The sequence below is a fragment of the Spodoptera frugiperda genome, chromosome 25 (assembly GCF_023101765.2).
Source record: "Spodoptera frugiperda isolate SF20-4 chromosome 25, AGI-APGP_CSIRO_Sfru_2.0, whole genome shotgun sequence".
NCBI classification, from domain to species: domain Eukaryota; kingdom Metazoa; phylum Arthropoda; class Insecta; order Lepidoptera; family Noctuidae; genus Spodoptera; species Spodoptera frugiperda.
In genome coordinates this window covers 13,505,051-13,518,028 of record NC_064236.1, presented here as the reverse complement: position 1 = coordinate 13,518,028, position 12,978 = coordinate 13,505,051, and the positions used below count along the sequence as shown (strand labels likewise).

General features: G+C 36.2%; 1 protein-coding gene across 2 annotated transcripts in view; it reads left to right on the top strand.

Annotated features, from left to right (window-relative positions):
- Positions 1-5,605: 5,605 nt before the first annotated feature.
- The window catches only part of LOC118277063 (FK506-binding protein 2), a 44,908-nt gene continuing 37,535 nt past the window's right edge, over positions 5,606-12,978 (top strand). The window contains exon 1 of one of the 2 annotated variants that reach the window (XM_035595756.2): positions 5,606-5,890. In XM_035595756.2, the coding sequence (XP_035451649.1) occupies positions 5,703-5,890 (188 nt within the window). In that variant the 5' untranslated portion in view covers positions 5,606-5,702. The remainder of the gene's footprint in view (positions 5,891-12,978) is intronic. The other variant, XM_035595841.2, reaches the window with a different exon arrangement.

The following is a 12,978-nucleotide window of genomic DNA, read 5'->3' as shown; positions in this document are numbered from 1 at the left end:
ACCAAAAGAACATTTGGGTAGGCCACACAAATGCTCACACTGTCAGAATATATTATTAACTAAAAGTGAAATGACTAGGCAAACTCTCGCACGGTCCTCAAACTAACAATTTTAAAAATAATATTTAAAAAAAAAGTCGAATGATATTAATGTATATCATGTCAAATTGTATCTCAAGATATCTCAAGATTATTTATAACTGGCCTTGTGCCTAGTCTGACCCTAGTTCGATTGTCAACAAACGAACTTATTCAATTGCAACAAACGTGCATATACACTACATAGCACGATAATGATTTGCTAATGACGATATAGGCAGTGCGCCTTACATGGCGGCATAATGCCCTGTGTTTGTGCACTTGCATGCCTACGTAAATGCACAAACAACAACAATGGCGTAATATTGATCAACAAATAGGGCTACTGATTAGAGTATAGGATTTCCATAGTAATTAGGGAAATAAACAGGGAAATTTGATTCGTGTATCATACGATGGCGGTGTCCGACACAGGTACCTACTTACGCCTGGGGGAAACAAACTTCGTAGAGGCCATCGGATTCGTCTTATAATCACTTTATCGATATTCTACTTTATTCTAAGCACTATACGAAACAAAGTTGTGTAAACTACTTTGGTCACATATTGTGTGCGAGATATCTAATAGTGGTGCGGCATTTACTTTGGTACGCTCGATTTACCAAGTCATGATGACTGTAATAATGTGCCATAGTACATTTTGATTCTGAGTTCGATTTCGAAGCTTTGATTTGTTTGATTTCGGGTTCATAATCTTCTGTAGTGACTATAGTAATACAAAGTTGACTGCACATTTGTTTCTGTAGTTCGACCAATAGCTTCTACACAACGTGTCGTGGGTTCAGTTCGTTCGATATATTAAAATATCCTAGTACGCGACCACATTGAAAATAAAGTCATTATAAATAGATCAACAGTGTCGTACTAATGAAATTGCTATTTGCCGTCAATCTGCGACTATGTCTATCCCTTTCACACTATCTTATCCCGCGAAATGAAGATACCGGATAGCGCAAGCAAGACTTGGGACTTGTTCAACAGTCATCTCAGTACACCAGAGTAAATAGGCGACAGATAAACACACAAACAACAAGTCGGAAGATGTAGAAGGAGTCTCCGAGCAACTCCGAATGGTAGTTTATATTTTACCTAAGCACCGGCCTGACCCAGTTAGGCTTGCAGCACTAACAGACTAACTTCAGGTCCGCGCTGGAACTAAACTTACAAACTGCACTTTACTTTTACAACTCTCCGAGGGACATCGAAGAAATGTACAAAATGTACTGATTAAAAGGTAATTGGGATGAGACAGAGACACGTGTTCTTGTAATCATATAGAGTGACACGCACGCTGCAGTCCACGAGAGCATTCAGGCGCAAATAACGAAAATGTAATGAAATCTATCTTCATGTGCATAGTTAGTCAAAGTTATGTGGTGACAGAGCTATGGGGCTCGGAATAGGATTTGCGACTGTTCCATAATTTCTGAGAGATTGAAATCGGAACTGTTGCATTTTGACTTACGTTAATTAACGTCTCGCAGTGGTCCGGATAAACTACTCGAAGGTACTAACTAAAAGGGATTTAGTTTCTGCGTCAAATCTACTTAATTGGATTCGCATTTTACTAAATGTGTTCTGAGATAAGTTCTTGACAAGTCAGTAAATAAACAATTATATTTTAAACATGTAAGTTTGTATATCGACCTCGAATAACTAGTCTTGAAAAGTATCTCCTAATCTCTTAACAATACGTTTCTCACGACCAATAAATATGTTACATACAAAATCAAGCCACAAAAGTGTAAAATGTTCATCATAAAAACAGATGAAGTGTCAATAAGGAGAGGACAAGAACTAATTAAAGTATGACGGACATCCAGTTCAATTTGTCGGCAGACATGGCTCGCTTCGAAATAATTAAATTAAGTCCTGATGCAGAAACCATTACAGCAACTTGCGATTCGGTAAACAAAACTAGAGTTGAATAAAGCTCTAGTCGTCGTCGTCCCCAGATTGGGAAACTCCTCCATTCATACACTATTAGGAAGGAGACGTTTACGTATGACTACCTATCTACTTAACTAATTGATGTTCTACGATACTGTCTACGTTTATGCAAATACAATACAATAGGTAATCGTCACTAAGAGGATGAAATGTAAAATAGTTTGTCTTTACTTTTAGAATTTGTACTTATTAACCACTTTTTTTTATGAGCCATCCCGCATTCAGTAAGCATGGTGATTAATGCTAAATCCTTCTCCGTGGTTTTGATCATCAGTAGCCACTTATTGTAAAGTAATGTACTTATTTACACCCCATAGTTGAGTGTATGTATATATCTAATTTTATCTATGCTTAACTTAAGGCAACTTTTAGACAACGTTTTAATATTATAACGTTTTTCAGCCAAGATAGAGTTTATAAAAATATTGTAATGGAAAATATGGCATCATTAAAATTACGAAATACACGCAAGGTTCACACTACAATAAGTACGATACAGTATACAAGGCTGACGCCGTGGCTGTCATGCAATACGGGGAATTGATTAAATGCAGGCACGGTGCTGACATTTTCGCCTTATTTCTGAAACCTTCATTATGTCACGATATAAAGCTACCCACTCGTTTTCAGAGCATTGCAAAATTGTGTCCTGTATATATTTACTTACGAGTATATGTACTATTCTCTGAAATCGTTGGAAATGGTGCTCTGTATATTTTTATAAAGTAACGACGCTTTTCACTGCTTTGTAGAAAACATACACTCAGCCCTATTATTGGTCTCCTTGTGCACACTGAGAATAGAAAAAATAAACGAACAACTTAACACCTAGTGGGTAGTTGCACATCCTCAAGTTTACCATCAATGAGATATAATAATCTTCACTTTATTTAATTATGTATACCTACGCATATACTTACCCTGATTGCAGGTTGCTGAAATGACCAATGTGAATGGACGAGTCAATCAGCAACGATTGCGTAATAAATCATCGATCCCATACTTTTGCCCGGGTATAGAGTTACCAATCACTTTACATGCAGTTTGTTTGCATAGTACACATTCAATCTAGTAGTATACAGAAAAGTTAAAACGTATGAAAGTAAATGAAATGTATACATAGATAAACATATATGTATAGGTATAGAAAAGGTTGTTTTTCCTAAAAATAGGATATTGCTAACGTAAGAGTTTTATACATATATACAGATTATTAATAAAAAATAGAATTCTGAAACAAAACTAAGCGAAAATAAAAAATTAAAATGTCTACGTAAAAAAAAAAACAATAGACAGCAGCGAGGTAATAATATAAACTAACTATAGAAAATCATCTATTTCATGTCATAAACTACTTAACTATTCCCTTATTGAATAACAAAATTGAAGGAAAGTCTAATAGTGTGATTGTGTATCGCACTATTAGACTTTCCTTCAGAAATAGACTCATTAGTTATGCTCAAAGAACCAATAGCACTATAACAAGTCACTTTACACACACCATGAGAGACAGGTGTTATATAACTGATATAAAAGTATATAAGTACATACATACATATATACATAGTACATACATACATATTAGCGTGACGACAAAACAATGAATCATTATTTCTATGTTCCAATATATGTACTTCTTACAAGCAAATTAAATTGATAGCGCTGCATATTGCATTTGACACTATTACTGAACAATAATATACTCGTACGACCTATTAAAACATTATTATATAAACATTCATTAAAAAAGTACAAACGTGTGTCTGTGCATTAAAAAGAAATCGGGTTATTGGGAAACAGTAATACATTACACTACTTAAAAATAAACTGTTAATGAAGATAATAATTATGTTTCACTGTTTGCACTCACACTAATCTCCGAAACTAACGGACAGATTAAAATGAAACTTTTTTGTACTCATAAATTATACTTTAAACGAACTTCGAAATGTTTAAACAAAAAAAAACATCGTAATGTCACTACACTATGCGAATACTAATACATACTAATAATTAATTTTGGAAATGGTAACAAAAACAATCAGGCTAATGTGACTATTGTACGCGGACAAAGTTGCGGGCAGAAGCTACCTAGTTATAAACATAAACATATGTACATGCATGCAACGACACGACCAGTCGACCTTCCAGTACAGCACAGCACTACAATGCTGATAACTTGACAAACAAATTAGAATGAACTGGACAAACTTTTATTACATTCACTCCAACAAACTTTCGAAAAAATATCATCGTAGCATATTTTCCTGGTTATTTATATATAAGAAACATTATATTGTACGTGTATTTTAATATACTTATTTATATGGTAATCATCTACCCATATAGTTATTGTTAGCTTTTTATTATTCAATTGATTCAATTATACCGTGTTAATAGCTATTAGTAGTATCAAACATTGAGTAATATGATTATTAATTAGCTGGTAGTTTGTGCTTATCAAATTATTTCTTTTTATTTGTAGTATTTGCTATTTTATGTTATCACTTATTCCTGTGTGTTTTACCAAACATTCTTGGTGAAATATCCACCAAAAATAACTATAGTTTATGTAGGTACCTATATCCTATATGACATAATTACTAGTTAATCACTCCTATTGTTCTTGAGTGATGCCTGGTGCCTAGGGATTGCAATAATCTCGAGATTGGTGCTCAAGCGGGATCGTAGATTTCGAGATTTCGCAACATTGACTGTTTTGTATGTTTTTTATTTTGCAATTAATATTTGAATAAATTAGGAAAAAATAATTAGTTTATAAGATAATATTATTTTCACGACTTCTTTCACGAAAACTGGAACAAAATTTTTTTGCTAAAATTACGCGTAAGTAGGCGGCTCCAACTACTTTTTTTTAAATGAATTCGAAGTAATGTACTACTTCTACTTGGACGTAGGTAGGTCAAATTACAGTTGAAAGTACAACAACAAACAACTTTAGTCTTTTCTTTAAATTTCCAATAAAATTCTTAGTAAAACAATCTCGCTAATCCCGCGAGATCTCGTACATTTATCAAACGAGATTAATCTTGCTAAAAATGGACGAGATCACTCGATTGCCTTCCCTAGTTGTGGCCACATGCGGTAATTAATTTTGATTAATATACCTACGATAAGTGTTTTATATAGTTATATTATTGTGATCTTATTTAATAATACATTATTTAATTATAAATGTGGCAACACTACGGAAAATAAAAAAATAAACCTAGGCATTTTAATATTGCTAATATTTAGGCAACAAAGAAACATTTTCATTTTATTTACAAAACTGTAACGTTCCTGTCATTTTAATAAAATATATTATTTAAACTGTTTTCCCAAGTTGGCAAGTTTTGGACAAAAGTGTAACACGGCGAGAATGATGATCACGTCATCGCTCGCGTGGCAAGCACGATGAGGCGCCGCGTCATCTAGCCAGTAGGTCTGATAAACCACCATCTGTCTCGTTTTATTACTGCGCGTGTGTTGCGATAAAACGAGACGGAGAATTGCTCACTCGCGTAGCGGTAAACAGCAAACTTTATCCAAATTCCAAGTTGCCGGCGGAACCCGCTCAGTTCTACTCGAGCCGCAGACGATAACGCACGCGTTTTCTCTCTATAATCTGATATAACTTTACGTAAGTTAACGATGACGCTTCCATGCGTGTTTGCGGTTCTGGCGTTGGTCGGGGCTACCTTCGCGGGCCCTGAGGTCACCGAACTAAAGGTCGACGTCGTGAGCGTTCCAGAAGAATGCGCCGTCAAGTCCAAGCACGGCGACATGCTGACCATGCATTACACCGGCACCTTGGACGATGGGCACAAATTCGATTCCAGGTACGTGCATATATAAAACGATCCATTTAGATTTATTAAAACCAAACCGGCGCTTGCCATTTTTATAGGAAGTAAATAAGACGCAATTTTGTGACCCTGACATTAGTAACTATTAATTAAGTAGCCTCTCGGGGAGCTGGAGTTTGTCGCCATAGGCCTTAATTTTTTACAATAAGCGAAAAACAATAGTTAATTTATTAAAAAAATATGTTAATAATAATGGAGGTACTTGTGTGAGAATTGTTTAACATTATCACGTTCAAAATTCCGGTTTGATTCTGCCATGGACGGCAGTCGAACGTCATCGGAGCGATGACCCGTTTTAGTTTAAGAAATAACTATTAGGTAAATATGAGCACATCACTACTTCGATAATGTTAATTTTAGCGCTATAAACCCGCTATTCGCCATTATCATGAAAATTTTACGGTTATTTGTTTCAAAGTTTTGAAAATTTCTCCATAAAATATGGAGATAACGACTCTTGTGAACTAAATGTTTAGGAACAAAAAGGCTTAGGTAAAACTAATATTTATTTAAAAATACTGTATTTTCCTAAATAAAAACATTTAAATTACTCTATGTTTTAATTTTAAAATATAGGTAATTTTTTTTTATTTTAATATTACCTACAATCGAATGTACATATCGCTATTTATTATATTACCTATGTCAATTTAGTTAATAACTCACGAAAGTAAAATATGAATGATTAATTCTATAGATAGTTAGGTAAATATTATACGTTGCTAACTATATACTATCAGAACTGCAAACTCGTTTATTTATATACTTATGTGGTATATAGTTACATGTAAAAAAGATGATTTACCTGTTTCCCATCGGACAAGGACAAATGTTGGTTATTTTATATTTTGTATTTTGCTATTCAACGACTTTGCATCGTAAAAGTTTTCTGCTATATTATTCTCCCGTCCGTCGGTACGACTTGGACCACTTGGCTATCCACTACCCAGTGGCTATTTCATTTTTAAAAAAGTAAGATAAATCTAAACTGGGTGTGGGGCTTAGTTTTGTCTACTTTTACTGTTAATGTAGTTTCAGTAGTGTATGGAAAGGTCCGTTCAGTTCATTAGCATACTTAGTATAACTTAACTAAATAACTAAATATGGCTGACAATCTGGATGACCGGAGTCGATTGACAAGCCGTTTCGGACCTACTTTCATGCAATTCAATTATCACTATTGGACAGCAGGACACGTAGCCAATGTTAATAGGAAAGCGGATATTTTAGACAAATAATTTTTATTATTTTGAATATATTTCATAAATAGGTGCACCGTTACTTATGTATGTTAAATTTCTAAGTATATTTGATATTATTTTAACCTGGTTAAAACCTTATGCATCGTGAATGAGCAATGAGGGGTCTAGGATTTTATATTTTCCATTTCCCATCCATACAGGGCCGGACATATTTTTTATGAATATTATCTTGAATACTTTAATGGTGTTCAATATTTTAGAAGCTCAATTTCGAGAACTTACAAACCATTTTTTTTTCTTATAACAAATACAAAATATTTAAAACTGCGAATATTTTGCATTGAAATCAGACGAGTCTCTAATTAATACTTTTCTACTTCGCCGGTTAGTTTTCCAGTCTCGGACCTATTTTGTTACAGATGTATCAGCCTGTAACAAAATAGCTACTGCTTTCAATACTCGGTACAAGAACAAGCGTCAAGTTTCTTTTTGTATAACTTCAACTACATCGGTAGTTGACGGATATCAAGTTTTCAACAATTTTCGAATGGTCTAACCGTGAAGATATTGCAAGGATCAGAATTTCTTTATTCCGTGGCAAACCACAATAAATCTGTTTTATTCGAGGTACGGTCTACGGCCTATTAAAATACAAATTAAGCCAAAAGTTTTGTACCTATAAATTAAATAAAAACGCACTGACAGGCTTTTGTTACAAAATCAGTTTGTGATAGGTATGACATTTTATGTCATGTCAACGGATTTCCGATGTTGATTCTTAATTGGATTGGATAAATAAACAAGCTATTGAATTCAAGTCCGGAGCTGCGGACTACCTAGCGGGTCACCGGGGCTCCGGCTCGAAAAGCAGGTGTAGGAACGGGGTGGTTTTTAGTCAGTAAGAGTTTGATACTCCCTCTCGCCTCGCCCAAAGCGGGAGAAGTCATTGGATGATTTTCCCTCAAACAAATTGTATTCAGATATAATTATAAGTTGCTTAATAAGTTAATGGATGTAGCACATAATCCTGGGCTGTAAAATCCACAATATTCTTTACATTTGCTAATTAATATTTTTAAGTAATTTGGTAGCCACGTTACTTATCTTGCTTGAAGAGATAGTTCTTTGTGAGTTTGCGGTTGCAATGAAACCTTAATAAACATAATAAAGTTAATAGAAATATGGTAATCAGCTCATTTAACTTTCTTTACTCTGACTCTTTTATTTCTTATGCGTACTCTGACAACATATAAAGAACATTTTAACCAAGATTTTAAATTAGAAACCTCCCTTATGACATGAAGTGGGAGTGGGATGTAGGACTTAAGAGAAATATTGCTTATGCCTTGTACGTTTTGAAGCGTAAACCTCCACTCAAACTAAATCTACATCAGGTATACAGTCACTTATACCGATGAAGTTGCAATTTTATTTATGTTTAGCTATTGTCGAGTTCACAAAGCCTCGTTGTTGTGGCACAGGCTTAGACTACGGTTATGGCGTGTCTATTTTTTACGGACTGCTACCAATATCGTAATTAAAAGTCTTGAGTATTAATTCCCGGCGCGGTAGTGCTCGCAGTTTTTCAAAGTGTGCGGCGGGCGGCGGCTACGAGGAAGCAGGATTGTTCTCATTCACAGAACATCCGAGGATATGGCGCACGAATGTGAATTTCTGGCGCGCGATGTGATTAACTAACAAACTTGAGCTTGTTTCATAAACACGGCGAAACTTTTGTTATTACCGTTTATGGGCGCGCATGTAAAATTCGCCGTTTAATTATATATACAGTCTCAACTTATTCACATTTCACGTAAAGATTTTACTTATTTCAATTACACTCGGTGGAAAGTATTGCTCTATCCTACGGAAATTCCTGCGGTTTTCCGTTGCCGGTACCTGCTCGATTCTAACATACATGTTGCAATCGATATTTTAGTTTCACTTTCAAGTGTAATCCACTCGTACTCACGGATTTCCTAATGTGTACCTATTTATCGGTAGGCACTTAACATTTTCGTTACTCTGCATTTTCTTAAGAGCGGTGTGAGACCGTCCTCCCTCGAAGCGTTAGTAATGAAAGAATCGTGTAAACGATTAGGATTGTGTTAAGTATTCATGTGTTTACGAAAGTACCTAGTCTATTTTTCCTGTTCCGTACAATTGCGTAATAAATTTTATAAGACGTTTGGCAATAAATTATAAAATGCCCAAAGCCGCCTCTACGTACTTCCAGTATAGGTACATACCTTACGGTTTCATAGTGGAATCTAATAAAAAATCGTAGTGAGCGACTCCATAATTTATTTCAGTCCGGGTATTGTAGCAAAGTTTAGTAAAAAGTTAGACTATCTCTCAGATTATCATACAATATGGAGTAGCCTGTCCTGCTACGTCCGACGGTGTCGACGGCTCGCTAACTTTTTTAATTGTCTCCATGGAACACATCACGGGAGAGGACTAATTATTGCTAATCTGTTTACTTTTTACCACACTAGAATCCACTTTAGGTTTGTTGTCTTATAATATTTTATGCATCAGTTACGTGCGCACATGCAAATATAAAATGATTGTAAGTCTACGGGGCTCCTACTTGACACGGTTGCGAGAGAAAGCGCATCTTATTATCTAAAACAATGGTGCAATAGTGAGCATAGTACATTAATCTCGATCTCTGACGTAGTGACGGCACATGAACATAAAATACCGCCATTGTACCTTGCTCACTAAAAACTTAACGAGCAATAATAACCTTGTATTGCAATTCATTACGATGCTAGATAATGTTTTCACAGCTGAGTTTGTATATTTTAAAATACATTTTATCATGTTTACTCAATATGGATTTGCCGTGTAAACATGTGTCGTTGTTGCTAACAATACATATAAGCGAGGCACAGGAGAAGAATGAGAAATGTTTAATAATATGTAGAGTGGAGCTTGCCGCCGTGAAAGCGATCTCTATTATCGCGTCATATCATTAGCTCAGTGCGTAACTATGTGCCGCTACAATTTAAGTTGGCTACCGCGCCGGAGTTCATCCATCGCGGGTAACGATGCCTCATTCCAAGTGTCCCGAACTACGTTAGCGATAATAATAGGGATTATGATGTGCCTCCATCCCGCCGCCGCACGCTGACACGGCGCTCGCGCGCGCTACTCGATACACCCGCTAACTTACATTTTCATACATTTTGTCTTCAACCCGTAAACCGTACCTTACCTATACACTATTCAAATTTTCTCTTTCAAATAAATCACTATTTAAGCTTTTACACGTCAAGTTTGGTTGGCAATATAGGAAATTTATTTTAGCCTAGGCCACAAAAAATACGTTTAACATAAAACACTAGGTTTTAGTTAGGAAATGAGCCATTCTGAAAATGAACCCTAATAGTAGAGTAGAGCCTATACAAAAATCTTGAAGTAATTTGCGTCATGAAATTGCAGCGTGATAAGTAAGCACGGCACATAACCTCACTTAGACTTTACTGTACAAGCGTACACGTTACTCTTACATCACTGTCAGCTACCTTGAAGGACAAAGAATGTATAATTAAATTCGATTAAGCAGCAGGTGGACTCGCATTAGTCACATCATTTACTCGGCCGAGTCGTCCGCTCTGTTCTCCGTCGGTTTCATTACCAATTTTGATTACTTTGTATTTGTGTTGACCGAACCAGCGCATCGATAGAAATTTAAATGGAAACTTCCAATCACCTAAAAGAAAATTAAGTTTTCGAATGTGGAGGGATTGTCGGAAACGGCCCAAGTAATTAATTGGGTAAACACGAATAGACATCCCGGATTGAATCTCTCTTACGAGAAATGGAAATTTTGCATTCGTTTAAACTTAACGAAATTCGTTCCGATGAATACAATGTTCGCTCGTTATTAATGGGATTAGAACTTGTATTGACTCTACGAGCGCTTTTCGTCGCTTTATGTGTGTCTTCTTTTCCAATTTGAACTACCCACGGGACTCATACCAAACGTGACCGAGTCCGTTTTCCATTAGCACATATAATGTCTTGATGATCTTAGGATGTTGCTATACTAATGTATAGCATGGAGGCATGCCGCGGCAAGGCAAGCTAAGTCGCGCGGTGCTGCGTTGTCAACCTCCTACATAAGTCCCCGGTTTGCTATCGTCTAGAATCTAATTAGGTAACTCGCACATGCACAGTGGCGTCTTATTTCCGCGATCAGCCTTTAGTTTCGTGTGTGTTCGTGCATTTCCGTCAAATTGCGGCTTCAAGCTAATTGCGGTGGTTGCAGGCGTCGCCATATCGGCATATTGCCACCCACACCTGCAACGATCTTGTATGAAGTGTGGTCCAGTGCTCAGCACCGTCATATTTTTGTGACCACTCGCTCAACTGCCACACATTGCAAGTCACTTCTGTTAATAAGGCGACAATGCACAATATCCATTGTTAATAAAAGAATATAATTGCTGTCCACATGTCAATTTATATAATATTTTGGCTTATCAATAAAATAAAATTGTTCTCCTAGAATCCTTTTGCCAATTACTCAAACAGCATGGAACAGTAAGTTGCTGACAACAAGAACGCGCCGATATTAACTCCAACGTGCAGTTATTTGTACGAATTAATGATGTGGTTTGTTTCGTTGAATACACTCATTATGTTTACGTGTGAAGCACATTTCGGCCTTTATTTAAAATGTATTCGGCTGCATTGTGCTGTGGATATATTGCGTCCATACCATTGTTGGCAACTGAAACAAAAGCCAGTATTCTCTCAAGGTTTTTGATAAGTGCAATTATGATTCTGCAAATTCATATTTATCTGATCCGAAACACCGTTCACTGCATTGTTGTTCCAACGCACTACCAACTAGTATCTATCTTTATACGAATCTCATCTTCATCTGTTTGTTTTGCATTACCGCCATCCGTCTATTTCCATTATTAAATTTTTCTAGTACTTCTCTCCCGAGACACGGACTGCAAATTATCTCAAAGAGTCGGGTATCACAACGAGTAAGACAATCCTTAGCCATCTTCGTCGCTTTGCTAACGGTATATTGCAGTCTACGCTTCAGAAAGTTTGACCTGGCGACCGGCTACGATCTACTGCGGTACTTGCCACAACAAGGCAAAGTTGTCTGATGAATCAACTTGTGGGACATACAAGACGATATTAGTCGGAAATACCAATATCTACATAAACGCATTCGACGGCCTACATTTGGCAACTCGTCGGTCATCGTTTTTTTTTTGTACGATCTTAGTTTCTTACAAGTCCTTTCACGGAAACCTGTGATTGTGATCTCACTTCTAGAGTCAGTTCATTGACCTTTAAAGGTTGAGATGTTGTTATTCATATTGAATTTACAATGTCTGGTAAAACAATGTATCTAAAGGGAGTCACTCTGACAAATACGAACAAAATTATTGTTTTCAACGTATTGTCAAAAACAGTCGCTCAGGCAGGGGAGCCAGGAAATAATGCTTTATAAATCGACCACAGACTAGTCTGTTTACGGCTTTGACAAAAAAGTCCATCGGAACCATATAGACAGTAGACAGTTAAAAAGACAACGCAGCCTTTTAAGGTGTGTCTTTGTATTGTGACAGAATTACGCTTTTCGAAATTCTGTTCGTGACTGGATTTTACTAGTCGTTATGGACTTTTTAGCAATGTGTGGTGTTAAGTGGGTAGTCGCAAAATGTCTCATCCTAATTGGTGACAACGAGCTCCTTAACTGACGGCTAGCTGCTGTGTTGGTTTTAGACACAGGATTAGGTACATGTCCTATGTTGTAGACGTACACAATTAATAATTCAGCTAGTTTAGGGTAGTGTTAGAATAATTTTCCATAACAAAAAC